This window comes from Salvelinus fontinalis, chromosome 12, assembly GCF_029448725.1.
Source record: "Salvelinus fontinalis isolate EN_2023a chromosome 12, ASM2944872v1, whole genome shotgun sequence".
Taxonomy (NCBI): domain Eukaryota; kingdom Metazoa; phylum Chordata; class Actinopteri; order Salmoniformes; family Salmonidae; genus Salvelinus; species Salvelinus fontinalis.
Window position 1 is genome coordinate 22,077,280 of NC_074676.1, and position 18,106 is coordinate 22,095,385.

The following is an 18,106-nucleotide window of genomic DNA, read 5'->3' on the forward strand; positions in this document are numbered from 1 at the left end:
TGGTTCTCAATCAGAGACAGCTGGTTATTGTTGTCTCTGATTGGGAGCCATATTTAAGGCAGCCATGGGCTTTAGCTGTTTGTGGGTAATTGTCTATGTGTAGTGTTTGTGTCAGCACTATTTGTCTTATTAGCTTCATGGTCGTCATTTTTGTTAGTTCATTTATAGTTGTTCGTTTCTTATTTGTTTCTCTCTTCTTTAAATAAAGAAGATGTATTTTGCACACGCTGCGCCTTGGTCCAATCTCTCACAGCAAGACGATCGTGACAAATACCCTCAAAATAAAGCTGACAGTCGGCACTTTAACCTCATAGTCATTGTATCATTTCAAATCCAAGGTGCTGAAGTACAGAGCCAAAACAACAACAAAATTGTCACTGTCCAAATACTTTCGGAGCTCATTGTATATCAAATACTACGTAACAGAAATACTGCCCATCATTGGGACTAGCTGCCTGCACTGTAAATCTGCTACAGTTTACTAACCGCTGTGCTTCAAGTAATGCACTGTACATTCTAGAAATACAGCATGTTGCTGTAGTCAGGTGTTACAGTAATAGGCTGTAAATATATGTTCCAGTAAAGGTCCTGTAAATCTACAGTAATTTACTGACTTCTGTGCTGACAGTATTTTACTGTAAATGTACAGTAACCTACTTTTTACAGTGTAGACACACCACCGTTACACACAAACATATCATTCTCCAGCTCTCCACTGCCCAGACTCACCACACTCTGAGACGTGGGCCCTGTAGTTGACAGCAACATGGTGTTTGGAGCAGAGGTAAGTGTAGTGGGCCAAGGCCGTACACAGACAGGTGTTTCCACAGCGACATGCCTGGTAGCGACACTGTTGCTGGTACACACTGGGACTGACGTAACCATGGCAGGGAGAAAACACACTCCCCAACAAAACCTCACATAGAGAGGCATAGAACACTGTAACACACACACACACACTTCTCAGCTTTTGAGAGGATATGGCTGCAGCAAAACGTGAAGATATATCAAGCAGTCAGTGGAGGTCAGGGTTAGAGTTTTGAGGTCAGGGGTGAGAGGTTACCGTTGTGCTGGTTCATCTCACAGGGGTCGATGATTGGCTGGTTGATGGGGGCGGAGCAAGCAGATGAGACCCTCCAGGAGTTAGCATGGAGCTGGGGAGTCCCCTCTATCATCCCTGCTGGAGAACTATACGCACACAGACCAAAATGTCATGAATATACTTAATGTAATACTCTTTTACTCAAATGCCTCAGATAGAAATGCCCTAAACCTTTTCTCCAAAGAACATTTAGGAGTCAATATGAGAGGAAGTAGTTTCCTTACAGGAAGTCGTCCCGTAGATTTCCGTTGAAGGTTCCACAAAGGCCCAGCGTGTTCCCGCGCCATTGGCTGTCCAGTTGTAGGTAGACGCGCCCACCACGCCCGTCATACTGCAGACGCAGTCCAAGCAAGGTCCTCAGCTGGACGAACACCGATGTTAGCCTCTGCACCTCCACTACATCTACTCACATAAACACATATTAAATCTGATGTTAAATAAGGTGTTCCACAAGGCTGTGTTGGGACCATTACTGTTCTCTCTATACCTGATGTTATCCGTATCCTACTGCATATTATCAGAAGTAATGATAGGAGTATCAATTGTAAGTTGATTGTATCGTACCATCGGTGTAGGGTAAGGTGGGAGCGGGGTTGACCCCTATAAGCACCTCCCCCTCTCGGGTCAGAGTCACCTGGTGACTAACATTTTCATCCAGTACCACTGTCACCGACTGGATACACGCCTGCTGCTGGGCCTGTACACACACACGCGCGCACACACACACACACACACACACACACACACACACACACACACACACACACACACACAAGATTGTTTCAGATTGTGTGTGTTACCTATGTGAAGGTGGTATACTGCAATATGTGTTTGTGTGTGTGCGTTACCTCTGTGCAGGTGGTGTACTGAACGGTAACAGTGAATCTGTTGCCAATCCGGCTCTTAACCAAGACGTACTGACACGCCCCCGGCTGCAGGAACATCCTCCCATCGAACGACGTCACAAACACATCACCGACTACTGAACACTCCGCTGAGAGAGAGAGATAGAGAGAGAAAGGAAAAAGAAGGTAGGCAGGCAGGCAGGCATTGAAATGTGTGACATTGGATCATTCAGCATGAGTTTCTGATCATATGACTTCAGAGGTTAGCTCACCTGTACAGTTGTTCTCTGTGCAGTTCCACACTCCTCCCATACACACACTGTAAATACACGACAGGTTAGCGACACACGAACACACCCACACACATGAACACACACACAAGTCACACACACACACACACTCACCAGACGCTGCAGCCCTGCTCCAGAGTGTATCCCTGTGTGTATGAGGTGCCGTGATAGACACAAGGACACTGAGACACTGCTATACACGTCCCATTCTGTAGAATCAACCCTAAAATAGTCGGACACAGAGGGTGAGATGGAGTGTGTGTGTGCGTGTGTGCATGCGACGTGTGTGGATAAGTGTGTTTGTGTGTACCGTCAGGGCAGTAGCATCCGTCCAGACAGTGCAAGTTGGTTCCCAGACATTCCTTGTCAAAGGTACAGGTGGGAGGGCAGCAGCTAATACAGTCTCTATGGACAAAACTCTCCTCACAACCATCATCTACGGAACAGTCAAATGAAGAACTTACTACAGTAATAATTTAGCTAACTGTCAATTAAAGGTTGGGGTTAATGTTATGCTCCAGAACTTTTAGAACATTTCAGCCAGTAGTTTTGGAAGTGGTGCAAACGAGCCAAAACGGGTCCCCATTTACTGTGTACTACATCATCCAGTTGTGTACTCCGTCATCCATTTCGTATGATATGTTTCGTCATGCAAAAGATTATTCTCATTATTGTTTTGGCAATTTGTATGATATGCAACGAATCCAATTCGTACAATATGTTGCAAATTAGTTGTGCGGAATGGGAAAAAGATTTCCCCCCCCTACTTAATAGTCATCTCCAGCACCACCGCAACATCAACATATGTGAAAATTGCGCGTATCCATGTTTTGTAATAAAAAAGATAGAGGAAGATAAGTGTTTCCAATGACATCATCAACCAATTAGTAGGCGATTAGTAGGCAAAGCCTACTTATAATTGGTTAAAATCACATGATGCACACCGATGATGTCTTTGGAAACACTTATCTTCATATATATTATTTCCATAAAACATACAGAAAGTACACAGCGTTGTACCAGATCTTCAGTTTCTTGGCAATTTCTCGCATGGGATAGCCTTCATTTCTCAGAACAAGAAGAGACTGACGAATTTCAGAAGAGAGTGTTTGTTCCTAGCCATTTTGAGCCTGTAATCGAACCCACAAATGCTGATGCTCCAGATACTCAACTAGTCTAAAGAAGGCCAGTTTTATTGCTTCTTTAATCAGGACTACAGTTTTCAGCTGTGCTAACATAATTGCAAAAGGGTTTTCTAATGATCAATTAGCCTTTTAAAATGATAAACTTGGATTAGCTAACACAAAATGCCATTGGAACACAGGAGTGATGATAGCTAATAATGGGCCTCTGTACGCTTTTGTAGATATTCCATAAAAAATCAGCCGTTTCCAGCTACAATAGCTATTTACAACATTAACAATATTTACACTGTATTTCTGGTCAATTTTATGTTATTTAATAGACAAAAAATGTGCTTTTCTTTCAAAAACAAGGACATTTCTAAGTGACCCCAAACTTTTGAACGGTAGTGTAGAAACGCGCCATTTTCACATATGTTGATGTTGGGGTGGTGCTGGAGAAGATGAATATGAACTATAACATTTTTGAAATTTCCCGTTAAGATCCTGGACTGCATCGTTAAGTTAGATTAGTATAATGCTACTAACTGCAGGAAGGGAAGCTGTCTCGCCACTCTCGTACAGGGTATCCTACATGGCTGCAGGCTCGTGTATACTCCACCAACGCACGACAAAACGTCTCCTCATCATCAGACCTGGATCACAGCAGACAACAGTCAGAAATACTCAGACAACAGTCAGACAACACTCAGACAACTGTCAGAGAGCATTCAGACAACACTCACACAACATTCAGAGAATAGTGAGACAACACTTAGACAATAGTCAGCCAGAAGACAGACAGGCAACTCACTCACTCACGCACGCACGCACGCACGCACGCACGCACGCACACACACACACACACACACACACACACACACACACACACACACACACACACACACATACTGGGGTGTGACTTACACACAGAGGTCGGCGACACAGCTGGCCACGTAGGGGTTTGGATCAATGTTATCATGACAGGACAGGAAGGGGAAGAACAGGAGAGCACTGCACTTCTCTATGGCATCCTACACACACATACACAAACATCAACATAATAAAATAAACACAGAAAATCATTCTACAGTCTTATGGCACACTGAGAACCTAGGTTCAAGTAATACATTCCAAACAGACAGACAGACACAGACAGACAACTCTTACGTCCATATCAGACTCAGAGTGACAGGGTCCAGTGAAGTCTATGTCCACCAGAGGACAGCCTCTCTCATGGGGCAGATCTACTGACCAGCTGTTAGCAAACACTGCTGGCTCCTCTGTCTGCACACCTACACACAGACACACACACGAAACATGCACACACATGGTTAGGGATCCTTCCTCTACATGCCTGAAAATAATCCAATATAATAGAATAACTGTATAATGACTGTATATTAAAATAACTTCTCTCCTCTGCTACCCTCTGCTACGCTCTGCTCTACTTTTCTCTCTTCTCCTCTCCTCTGCTTTCAGCTCGTCTCCTTTCCTACCTCTCTTCTCCTCTCTGCTCTCCTGTCCCCTTTGTACTCTTTTCCCTCTCTCCTCTCTTCTCCTCTTCGTTTCCCACTCTCCTCTCCTGTCTAGGTCATGTTACAGGACTACGGCCTCTTCCTCAGTAATAATAACTATAATGGTTCCCTACGGTGCTGAGAGGAGAAAGGTTGTGATGGAAGGATGATTGGGTGCTGAGACAGAGGATAAGAGATGGGTGGAGGAAGGAGGATAAGAGGCTGGTCGGACCCATCTGTCCAGTCTTACAGTGGGCTTTGATGAGGTGTGTGTGAGTATTGTGAGTGAGTGAGTGAGTGTGTGTGTCTCACCACGGGCAGTGGTGAGGTCATCGTTGGGCAGGTTGTTATAGTTCCCGCAGAGGCCACAGGGGGTGCCGTGGTGCTGTTCAGACATCTTCAGATATACTCCGCTCTCTCCGTCCCACGCCAGAGAGAAGCCAAACACACTCTTCACCAGAAGGTAGTCAGCCAGACGCTCTATAAACACACCTCCTATTGTTTGGGGCAGGCTCAGCCTATGCACATATGCAGGGATAGGCAAACATTTCAAAATACAATTACAAAATACAGATACAAAATACCATAAAGATCAATGTATCAAAATAAACTACAAAATACATGTGTTTTGTAATGTATTTTTAATAAATGTATACATTTGCAAATGGCTGGCCGAACAGCAGCAACATATTTTTACTGGCAATGACTGTGATATGTTGTTGTTTAACTACCTTAGTTGAGCAAGTCACTCTGGATACGTGTGTCTGCTCAATGACCAATATGTAAATGTATATGTGAAAATGAACATACCAAAAAGAACTTCGAAGCACACTGTGTATTGTTTCGGCCGGAGCTCATTCGAATAATACTCAGCATGCTTTGCAATTGTTCATTTTTACATATACATTTATATTTAGTTCATTTAGCACACACTTTTATCACACCATAGTACTATCAGACTTCTGATACCATTGCAGAGTGAAAGGGTGGACACAAAATATGAACTTCTATAAAAAAAATGGTATAGAATTATTTTGTATTTTGAACATACAAATTACAGTATTTTGAAAATATAAAATACACTGGAGTGTAATTCAAATGACAAAATACTTAATTAAAATAGATGTTTCAAATACTGCCCATCTCTTCACACACACACACACACACACACACACACACACACACACACACACACACACACACACACACACACACACACACACACACACACACACACACACACACACACACACACACACATTACAACAGAAAACATACACATTCCTCCATATCCCACCCACCTGCGACCCCCCTGGTGGACTTGGTATCCAGAGATGTGGATCTCCTCCTCGTTGGGGAAGAAGAGACTGAGAGCCCTGGGACAGGAGTACACACTGCCCTCACACACACGGCTGTTATGAACCCACACAGTGTACTGTGGTGTGGCTGAGCGGCAGTCCTGGGCCAGTATGTAGGAGCAGGTTCCAGGGTAGTAGAAGTAGCTGCCATCGAACGTCTCATAGTGGTGCTGACCCCAAGACCTGCAGATCCCATCTCTGTCCTGGCCCTGGTTAGGAACTACATGTACACACACACACTCTGAGTTGTGCACGCTTATCTCAACTCTGAATTGGCATGATGGTGCGCTCGTGTGTTTGTTTGTGTGTGGGGGGCATGGGGAGGGGGTTCACAGTGCTAGCTCACTAAAAGCCGCTCAGTTACAGGGAACCCCGTCTCTGTGCCATACCCAGCCAACTACACCCACTGTCTAACAGTGTTGGTGCTCTGGTGGTACTTTAGCCAGGTAGGTACTTGGTTGACAGGAACAGTGTGTATCAGAGTTCATCTGCCACACCCAGCATGAGAATCGAACAACAACACTTCATATCCTGACGCTAGTGTGCTTACCATCGCGCCAACAAAACCATGGTGGTTGGGTGAGGGAAACACTACTTTAGGTCTCAGGCAAGGTATTACTATAGAGCAGTGGTTGCCAGCCGGTCGATCGCGATTCCTAGTCGATCACCATATATTTCTGTAGAAAAGCCAACGAACAATAAAGGCTTGCGCTCCTTTTTTAAAATCGTGTTGAGCTGTTGCCAGTAGGTGAACTTGATTCATGAGACAAACTCCGCCTACCTGGTGGACCGGCAAATCTGTGACTAAATCGAGTGCACCTACTGCGCTGCCCAATCGAATAGCTCAAATCACCGTGGCTACAGAGCTTCCATGACCCTGGCCACAGCCAAGTTTAATAGGCTACTAGCCTATGTAAGATTTAATAACTTTTAAAACCATGACCACAGAGAGACTGTCAACGAATACAGCAAAGAGCTGCTGTTTTAATGAATGAGTTCATGTTTAAATTCAGCACTGTCACTGTTTTTATTCAACACTATTACAAAACGCGTTTCTCCGTACTCTGTACAAATGCAATGAATGAGTAGCCAAGTATCGATAGCCCTGCGTTTTATTATTATTAGCAGCTCATCGTGTCGATTTTAATATTAAATCATATTAAACCTTCTGTGGTCATAGGAACAACATTAATTTGTGCATGAGGCAGATGCGGTGCACTCGAGTTTCGTCATCAGGTGGAAGATGATGTCCCCTCTCTCTGGTCAGTCTCACCGGAGGAAAGGAAAGCGAGAGCATGCACCGTGAGAGGTGGTTGGGAAAAATAGTTTTGAACGGTCATCCAACCCGGGAATTTCAAGACGGAAACTCGGGCATCTTTCTAGAGCTCCAATTTTTCGACCTGAAGCCCACTGACGTCGTGATTTGACCTCGTTGACCATCAGATGAAGGAACCATCAATCAAGTAAAATAAAAAGTGCTAAACCAACTGATCTATTTTGTTATCAAAGCTTCAGTTTTGAAATATAATATGGTCTGTTTAACAATATTGGCAGGCCAATTATATAGCCAATATGTTGTGATAATGTATTAGGCCTACTGTCCAAACCTCATTCCTACAAAACTGTTTGTGTGAGGTTAATGTAAAAAAAAATAATCTGAGCGTAGATCTCAGCTTGCTTTTTGACTGCGAAAGTGATCTTGACTCAGAAAAGGTTGGTGGCCACTGCTATAGAGGCTCTACTAGAGACCCATCTCTGATGTATAGAGACCCTGTGTAGTCTACAGAAACTCAACCCTAATCCCCCAGACTTAATCATACACACTATGGATTGGTGTGTGTGTGTGTGTGTGTGTGTGTGTGTGTGTGTGTGTGTGTGTGTGTGTGTGTGTGTGTGTGTGTGTGTGTGTGTGTGTGTGTGTGTGTGTGTGTGTGTGTGTGTGTGTGTGTGTGTGTGCGCCTGTGTGTGTGTGTGTGCGCCTGTGTGTGCGCGCCTGTGTGTGTGTGTGGTTATTTATGACAGTGTGGACAGCTTATTAATGGTTGCTGATGGATGTGTCAGTCTGACTCTCATGCAAGCACACACACACCAAAATGAAACATACATTGTGGTTCTAGGTTCAAGATGTGTGTGTGTTACTCACTGATCTGGCAGCGGTCTCCGAGGGCCTGGAACTGTGCACAGTCACACACACCTCCCTCCTGACACCAGCCCCCATTCAGACAGCCACAGTACTCTGGTGAAACACAGACACAATCTTTCCTCAATTCCTAAGATCTCCTCTGGAAATACTTTGAGATTCACCAATTGATGAATAACTTATTCTTTACGAGACAGATTGCTTTAATCCTTTACACTCGTGAGAATTGGCCTATATGGATAGGGCCAAATTAAAATGTTTCTAACAAAAGAAATGTGAGTAGCATATGCATAACCATGGTAGCAATTGAAAGGGAACACTTTGGAGATTATGGAGAAATTATCAGACCAAAGATAAGGACCAAACAGTCCACCTGACACAAGATTGAATCAAAACATTACACTATTGATTTTAAGTTCATTTCACATTAACTGAACTTTTCACATTATTTGTCAACATTGAAATCAGAAAATACTCTGGATACATTTAGTAACATAATAAGAATATTCATGGAAGATTTGGGGTCAGTGCAACAAAATGACAAGGGTCCACACACCTCCCCAAAGTGTGCACAGTTCCTAAGTAATTTAAATTCTCAAGGAAAGAGCCTTCAACTATTAGTGTCACGACTTCCGCCGAAGTTGGCTCCTATCCTTGTTCGGGCAACGTTCGGCGATCGACGTCACCGGCTTTCTAGCCATCGCCGCTCCATTTTTCATATGTCCATTTGTTTTGACTTTGTGACTAGGGGGTGATCTAGTAGATCTATTTCTATGTTGGTGCTAATGTGGTTCCCAATTAGAGACAGCTGTTTATCGTTGCCTCTGATTGGGGATCATATTTAGGTAGCTATTTCCCCACCTGTGTTTTGTGGGATATTGATTGTTTGTTAGTGTGTTTGGGCACTACGTCCTCACGGTCTTTGAAAGTTTTGTTATTTTGTTTTGTTAGTTTCACTTATATAAATATGTGGAACTATACTCACGCTGCGCCTTGATCCGCTCATTTCCAAGATCGTGACAGTCTTGTCCCATACACACCTGGTTTTCATTCCCTAATCATTCTACATGCATTTAGCCCTCTGTTTCCCATCATGTCTTTGTGTGTAATTGTTTGTTTGTGACGTGGATTATTATCGGGCGTTTTACTTTTGCCATGTTCCGTGTTTTTGGCACGTTATTGTTTTTATGAGCTGTACTTTGTGGAACGGAATTAAAGTGTGCCTGTTCACTACACTCTGCTCTCCTGCACCTGACTTTGCCTCCCGTACACACCATTGACAATTAGGTGCTTTTTGAGCTCTCTTAGCTGTGTTGTTGAGGAACTGAAGCAAGCAAACGTGTTTTTTTTTTTGTAACACATCCCTGCATCCCCCCATCACACAATTACTGTTGTTGTTTTACGGAATCCAAAAACGGTCAATTATGAACCACGAAATGGGTCAGGTGGGCATAATTTGAAAGCTTATTCAAATTGCCAACACGACTAGCTAAGTTATAAAATACGGTCTTACAGTGTTTGGCTTTCACAAGGAGAAACAGACAGTAATTGTGGTGCTCATAGAATGGAGTCATGAGTTTCATACCTTCATACAGTTGAAGTCGGAAGTTTACATACACTTAGGTTGGAGTCATTAAAACTCGTTTTTCAAGCAATCCACAAATTTCTTGTTAATAAACTATAGTTTTGGCAAGTCGGTTAGGACATCTACTTTGTGCATGACACAAGTCATTTTTCCAACAATTGTTTACAGACAGATTATTTCACTTATAATTCACTGTATCACAATTCCAGTGGGTCAGAAGTTTACATACACTAAGTTGACTGTGCCTTTAAACAGCTTAGAAAATTCCAGAAAATTATGTCATGGCTTTAGAAGCTTCTGATAGGCAAATTGACATCATTTGAGTCAATTGGAGGTGTACCTGTGGATGAATTTCAAGGTCTATCTTCAAACTCAGTGCCTCTTTGCTTGACATCATGGGAAAATCAAAAGAAATCAGCCAAGACCTCAGAAAACAAAATTGGAGACCTCCACAAGTCTGGTTCATGCTTTGGAGCAATTTCCAAACGCCTGAAGGTACCACATTCATCTGTACAAACAATAGTACGCAAGTATAAACACCATGGGACCATGCAGCCGTCCTACCGCTCAGGAAGGAGACGCGTTCAGTCTCCTAGAGATGAACGTACTCTGGTGCGAAAAGTGCAAATCAATCCCAGAACAACAGCAAAGGACCTTGTGAAGATGCTGGAGGAAACAGGTGCAAAAGTATCTATATCCACAGTAAAATGAGTCTTATATCAACATGACCTGAAAGGCCGCTCAGCAAGGAAGAAGCCACTGCTCCAAAACCGCCATAAGAAAGCCAGACTACGGTTTGCAACTGCACATGTGGACAAAGATTGTACTTTTTGGAGAAATGTCCTCTGGTCTGATGAAACAAAAATAGAACTGTTTGGCCATAATGACCATCGTTATGTTTGGAGGAAAAAGGGGGAGGTCCATGGACAATGACCCCAAGCATACTTCCAAAGTTGTGGCAAAATGGCTTAAGGACAACAAAGTCAAGGTATTGGAGTGGCCATCACAAAGCCTTGACCTCAATCCTATAGAACATTTGTGGGCTGAACTGAAAAAGTGTGTACGAGCAAGGAGGCCTACAAACCTGACTCAGTTACACCAGCTCTGTCAGGAGGAATGGGCCAAAATTCAACCAACTTATTGTGGGAAGCTTGTGGAAGGCTACCCCAAACATTTGACCCAAGTTAAATAATTTCAAGGCAATGCTACCAAATACTTATTGAGTGTATGTAAACTTCTGACACACTGGGAATGTGATGAAAGAAATAAAAGCTGAAATAAATCATTGTCTCTACTATTATTCTGACATTTCACATTTTTTAAATAAAGTAGTGATCCTAACTGACCTAAGACAGGGAATTCTTACTAGGATTAAATGTCAGCAATTGTGAAAAACTGAGTTTAAATGTATTTGGCTAAGGTGTATGTAAACTTCCGACTTCAACTGTATCACAGCCATTAATCTCAGTAACTGTTTTAAAGTCACCATTGGCTTCATGGTGAAATTCCTGAGCTGTTTCCTTCCTCTCTGTCAACTGAGTTAGGAAGGATGCCTGTATCTTTGTGGTGACTGGGTGTATTGATACACCATCAAAAGTGTAATTAATAACTTCACCATGCTCAAAGGAATATTCAAGGTCTGCTTTTTTTTTACTCATCTATTTTTACTCATTAAATCAAATCAAATTGTATTTGTCACATGCAGGTGTAGACCTTACTGGGAAATGCTTAATTACAAGCCCTTAACCAACAATGCTGTTCAAGAAATAGAGTTAAGAAAATATAAAACTAAATAAACTAAAGTTAAAAAAATAACAAATAAAGTAACACAATAAAATAAAAATAACGAGGCTACAAACAGGAGGTACCGGTACCGAGTCAATGTGCGGGGGTACAGGCTAGTCAAGGTAATTTGTACTGTGGCAAAAAGGTTTGTTGTGTCTGTCAGCGTAGTGTCCAGAGCATGGAGGCGCTACCAGGAGACAGGCCAGTACATCAGGAGACGTGGAGGAGGCCGTAGGAGGGCAACAACCAAGCAGCAGGACCAAAACCTTTTTGCCACAGCTCGCATTGATGTGCCATCCTGGATGAGCTACACTACCTGAGCCACTTGTGTGGGTTGTAGACTCCGTCTCATGCTACCACTAGAGTGAAAGCACCGCCAGCATTCAAAAGTGACCAAAACATCAGCCAGGAAGCATAGGAACTGAGAAGTGGTGTGTGGTCACCACCTGCAGAACCATTCCCTTTTTGGGGGTGTCTTACTAATTGCCTATAATTTCCACCTTTTGAATATACCATTTGCACAACAGCATGTGAAATTTATTGTCAATCAGTGTTGCTTCCTAAGTGGACAGTTTGATTTCACAGAAGTGTGATTGACTTTGAGTTACATTGTGTTGTTTAAGTGTTCCCTTTATTTTTTTGAGCAGTGTATTTAGCATAGTTTTATCTAAAAAGGATAATTTTTTTACGTTTCACTATTTTTTTTTTAAATGAAATTCACTGAGGAGGATGGTCCTCCCCTTCCTCCTTTGAGGAGCCTTCACTGCATGCAACCTATTATGTGACTTGAACTTCTTAAGTATCCACACCTTTTTTTAATTTTCACCTAATATGACATACCCTAATCTAACTATCTGTATCTCAGGCCCTGAAGCAAGGATAGGCATATTCTTGGTACCATTTGAAAGGAAACACTTTGAACTTTGTGGAATCGTGAAAGGAATGTAGGATAATATAACACAATAGATCTGGTAAAAGATAATACAAAGAAAAAACAAAACCGGTCTTTTGTATTTTTTCCTATCATCGTCTTTGAAATGCAAGAGAAAGGCCATCATGTATTATTCCAGCCCAGGTGCAATTTAGATTTTGGCCACTAGATGACAGCAGTGTATGTGCAAAGTTTTAGACTGATCCAATGAACCATTGCATTTCTGTTAATTTTTTTAAATCAAGACTGCCCAAATGTGCCTAATTTGTTTATTAATAATAACTTTTCATGTTCAAAACTGTGCACTCTCCTCAAACAATAGCATGGAATCCTTTACTGTAACAGCTACTGTAAATTGGACAGTGCAGTTAGATTACCAAGAATTTAAGCTTTCTGCCAATATCAGATATGTCCAAGTCGTCCTGGGAAATTCTCTTGTTAATTTCAACCTCATGCTAATCGCATTAGCCTACGTTAGCTCAACCGTCCTGTTGGACACCGATCCCGAAGAAGCACATTTTTACTCCTGAACTTATTTAAGCTTGCCATAATAAAGGGATAGAATACTTATTGACTCAAGACATTTCAGCTTTTCATTTTGAATTCATTTGTAAAAATGTCTAAAAGCATACAGTAATTACACTTTGACATTATGAGGTTTGTGTCTAGCCAGTGACAGAAAATCAAAATGCTATCAATTTTAAATTCAAGGGGTGTGAATACTTTCTGAAGGCACTTTAGGACCTGTGTGTGTGTGTGTGTGTGTGTGTGTGTGTGTGTGTGTGTGTGTGTGTGTGTGTGTGTGTGTGTGTGTGTGTGTGTGTGTGTGTGTGTGTGTGTGTGTGTGTGTGTGCATGCGTGTGTGTGTGCGTGCGTGTGTGTGTGTACCTGAGGAGGCATCGCGGGCGGTGTAATTGTGTAGAACACTGCGAGGGAGAGTTGCTTCAGAGAGAAGAGGACTGAATGTCTGGAGAGGAGAGAACACTGATGATCACACACACATGCACAAACATGTGTAGTAAATGTGTATCTCTACCCCTGTGTGTAGTTGTGTATGTGTGTGTGTCCTACAAAGGTGTCTTTGTGCTAGTCAGGGTGTTGTGTGTGTATGCCCTGACCTCATCTGCTTCTCTTAGGTGTAGTGTGCCTACCTCCTCCCCTAGGAGATCCCGTTTCCTCCGCAGTGCATTAGCCCTCCTGCACGCACGCACACACACACGCACGCACGCACGCACGCACGCACGCACGCACGCACGCACGCACGCACGCACACACACACACACACACACACACACACACACACACACACACACACACACACACACACACACACACACACACACACACACACACACACACACACACAGGACACACACACACAGCACACAGCACAGGGAGATATACATTCATTATGAGGAGAAACATGCAAACTGAAGTTAAGTGCACTTTTGACCACTTGAATACATCCAAACAAAACACGCACACACATCAGTTTAGCCATGACATTGACGTAATGAATCCCCTGAGATTATGAATGTTTCTCGCTTCCTCTCCTCTCTCACCTCTGTAGTCTACTGTCTGTCTCTGTCAGTTGGCTCTGAGCTGCTGAACACAACAAAAAACCATCAGTAAAACCTCACACACCATCAAAATTATTACTTCATTGCACTATCACAACACATAAAATATCATCACATATATACCACAAGTCGACAAAACATATCAAATGTATTAATTTAAACATTAGAATTTAGGGTCACTGGGACACATTATTGAACAGCAACAATTTAGGCTACACCTCTGAATGATTTACAAGACAGTATCGGCTCTAATGTATTCCTTTCCAACGGAAAACATGTGTCAATCATATTTCCCCAAGGCCATAACGATGTCACTGCGGGGGGTTGAAACCCACATTTCAAACGTGAACAGTACAATTTGCCTATCACCCGATATTTCCTAAGGTTAAAACAGCAAAATATACTTTTCAAAATATCTCGCGCATACCACACTGGTGCTAGTTTTCTGCTCTCTCTTTGATATTTTTGGAATCACTCTTAGAACGTCAAACGTTTATGTTGAAACAGTAAAGGTTATAGTACTCATCTAAGTTATGCATTTTGATATGATGCGCGTGTGACGCTGGGAGACTCACCGTGTGCTGTCAGCAGCTGGAGAACTGAACACCACGAAAGAAGAACCAGTATTACTCTACGTGGACCGTTCATCTCAGAGCTCATCCACCCGGAGGTTAACGGAACATTTCACAGGACAGACCGGAGAGTAGAGGAGGATCTCTGTTCGTTAGCGGACTTCCCGCGGTTCACGTCCACGCGCACATAGTTGAGCGTGCCCCTCGGATGGATGACGAGTGCACGAGTTCAGGTGTGTGTGTGTGTGTGTGTGTGTGGGGGGGGGGGGGTAAAGTACTTAAGTAAAAGTACTTTAAAGCACTAAAGTAGTTTTGGGGGAAATCTGTACTTTACTATTTATATTTTTGACAACTTTTACTTTTACTTCACTACATTCCTAAATAAAATAATGTACTTTTTACTCCATACATTTTTCTTCACACCCAAAATCCCTCTTTACATTTTGAATGTTTAGAAGGACAGGAAACTAGTCCAATTCACACACTTATCAAAAGAACATCCATGGTTGGACACACCTACTCATCCAAAGGGTTTTCTTTATTTTTACTATTTTCTACATTGAAGAATAATAGTGAAGACATCAAAACTATGAAATAACACATATGGAATCATGTAGTAACCAAAAAAGTGTTAAACAAATCAAAACATATTTTAATAGGGAACAAGATTCAAGATTGTTGGAAAAGCCAGGTGAAGCTGGTTGAGAGAATGGTAAGAGTGTGCAAAGCTGTCATCAAGGCAAAGGGTCACTACTTTGAAGAATCTCAAATATAAAATAAATTTTGATTTGTTTAACACTTTTTTGGGTACTACATGACTCTGTATGTGTTATTTCATAGTTTTGATGTCTTCACTATTATTCTACAATGTAGAAAAAGGTAAAAATAAAGAAAACCCCTGGAATGAGTAGGTGTGTCCAAACTTTTGACTGGTACTGTATATTTAAAACCATTTTTTTGGGGGACTTTTTCTCAAGTAGTATTTCACTGGGTGACTGACTTTTACTAAAGTCATTTTCTATGAAGGTAACTTTACTTTTACTTAAGTATGACAATTGGGTACTTTTTCCACCACTGTCCCTACTCCATTGAAGTTGACATTTAAAATGGTTAAAGTAAGTTTAGGGTTAGGTAAGGGTTATGGTTAGGTAAGAGTTATGGTTAAGGTTAAGGGTATGGTAGGGGTTAAGGTTAGAGTATGGGTATGGATGTTCCAAGGATCCTTGATTGCAGTATCCACAGGAGAATAGTGGGCTACCTGCAAGTTAGAGAGATTCTCTGAGTTTAGGACACAAATCCAACAAATTAATTGACTGTAGGGCCTACTTATGATTACAAATATAGTCTTACTTTAGAGACAGTAATTTAACTTTAATAAAATGATAAATGAGATTGTATATGTGTGTGTTTTTGTGTGTGTGTGTGTGTGTGTGTGTGTGTGTGTGTGTGTGTGTGTGTGTGTGTGTGTGTGTGTGTGTGTGTGTGTGTGTGTGTGTGTGTGTCTGTGTGTGTCTGTGTGTGTCTGTGTGTGTGTGTGTGTGTGTGTAAGACTTGGACTCCCTCTGCTGGCCATTGATGTATGCCTATCTGATATGATTGAAAATGGACACGAGCAGAAATCTCTGAATGTTTTATAACATAGTATAATGTACATGTTTAATAGTATTATCATGATATACATGTTAATGTTCTGGATACATAATGCGTCTTAAATACTTTAAACAGTAGAGGAGGGGGTTTGGGGTGGCACGAGTGGTGGTATTGTTAGAAGGTTAGTAAGGCTTGATAGGGTTGCATACCAGTGAAGTATTGGGAGGTTAAGGAGTGGGATTGCTGATGAGGGTTCATGAGTGGTGGATGGGTATCAGGTATTTTGGAGTGCGTACGTGGGTAACAGTAGATGCTGCTGAGGGGAGGACAGCTCATAATAATGGTCGGAAGGGAGCGGATGGAATGGCATCTAACACCTGGAAACCATGTGTTTGATGTGTTTGATACCATTCCACTGATTCCGCATTAGTCCTCCCCAATTTGGTGCCACCAACCTCCTGTGGTGGGTAGGAGGGCAAAGTCAGTCTGCTACAGAGAGCTGCCTATTAATATGACATCATGTCCTGGCAGCCAGTTCAGCGTTGACTTCGTCCTCAGTTTTGAGGCCGTGCCATGGGGGCGATGGGCCGGCGGGGGTTGGCCAGCATGTCTGACCAATGACGGAGCTCCGTGCCACTGCTGGCTCCACCCAGAAACACCTTCCCGATGGCATCATTCTTCCCAATCTTATCATAGTCCAACACTGTCACTGTGACCTGCACCTTCTACACACAGAGAAACACAGACCTCTGCTCGAAGGGTTGATAAATTATAAAGAAATTCATTGTAAGGGATAAGTCAGCGAGAGGGAGAGAGAGAGAGTGTGTGTGTGTGGTGGGGTGTGAGTGTACCTCTATCTGTTCGAAGGGCACCTCGAAGCTGAAGGACTCGTTGTAGTAAGGGTTGAGAGTGTTCTTCTTGATGCTGGTTTTCTTCTTCTTCAGTCTTTTTCCATTCTGCAGTAGGTGGATCTTTACATAGGGGTCTTACAGAGGAGACAGAGATCAACCTAACACAAAAACGTTCTCTCTTTCTGTCTCTCGCTGTCTCTTTCTCTCTCTCACACAAACACACACCCAGCTCACCCGACAGTCCTTCTACGTCCATCTTCTTTAGGTTTTTTGCCTCTCGGACAACGATGCTTAATTTCCCTGCTGTAGGAACATCTCAGAGACAGACAGATATCACCCAGCTGTTCTGACTGGAGAGAGAGAGTGCCAGAGGTAAGTGCTTTGTGACTTTCTTTCCTATATATTTCTTCCTTCTCTCTTTTTTACTCTATCTATCCTCCTGGTCTCTCCATTCGCACCTCCTCTTTCTCTGCCTTCTTCAGCTCCCGCCACTCCTGTATCATCTGACTGAAGTCCAGGCTGCACATTGGTACTCGTAGTGCTCCAATCACGTCATGTTTAAAGAAACGGTCAAAGTCATACACTGTCATCAGAGTCCTGCCTCCCAGCTCACTGTACAGTACCTACATACACATACAGCATACACACACACACACACACACAAATGCATGCATGCACACAGACACACACACAAAAATGTTTTTGAATGCGGGGTCAGGGTTAGGGTTTAGAGGTCAGAGGTCGGAGATTAGGCGTTATGGTTAAGCTACCTTGAAGGTGAAAGTCTCATTGAAGGTTGGGTTGAGTGTCTTCCTGTGGACTTTAGTCGCAAACTTCCT

The 18,106-nt window shown here is 42.6% G+C and overlaps 1 protein-coding gene across 3 annotated transcripts in view; it reads right to left on the minus strand.

Annotated features, from left to right (window-relative positions):
• LOC129866978 (otogelin-like protein) overlaps nt 1-15,022 on the minus strand; it is a 50,989-nt gene extending 35,967 nt beyond the window's left edge. For 2 of the 3 annotated variants that reach the window (XM_055940041.1, XM_055940039.1), the window contains exons 1-18: nt 14,830-15,022; nt 14,237-14,279; nt 13,826-13,871; nt 13,563-13,641; nt 8,377-8,469; nt 6,177-6,453; nt 5,188-5,393; nt 4,529-4,653; nt 4,286-4,392; nt 3,908-4,014; nt 2,548-2,673; nt 2,352-2,460; nt 2,220-2,266; nt 1,951-2,096; nt 1,667-1,799; nt 1,327-1,504; nt 1,064-1,188; nt 730-939 (exon numbers count right to left, since the gene is read on the minus strand). In XM_055940041.1, coding sequence (XP_055796016.1) covers nt 730-939; nt 1,064-1,188; nt 1,327-1,504; nt 1,667-1,799; nt 1,951-2,096; nt 2,220-2,266; nt 2,352-2,460; nt 2,548-2,673; nt 3,908-4,014; nt 4,286-4,392; nt 4,529-4,653; nt 5,188-5,393; nt 6,177-6,453; nt 8,377-8,469; nt 13,563-13,641; nt 13,826-13,871; nt 14,237-14,279; nt 14,830-14,914 — 2,242 coding nt within the window. In that variant the 5' untranslated portion in view covers nt 14,915-15,022. The remainder of the gene's footprint in view (nt 1-729; nt 940-1,063; nt 1,189-1,326; nt 1,505-1,666; nt 1,800-1,950; nt 2,097-2,219; nt 2,267-2,351; nt 2,461-2,547; nt 2,674-3,907; nt 4,015-4,285; nt 4,393-4,528; nt 4,654-5,187; nt 5,394-6,176; nt 6,454-8,376; nt 8,470-13,562; nt 13,642-13,825; nt 13,872-14,236; nt 14,280-14,829) is intronic. The other variant, XM_055940040.1, reaches the window with a different exon arrangement.
• Nucleotides 15,023-18,106: the final 3,084 nt, after the last annotated feature.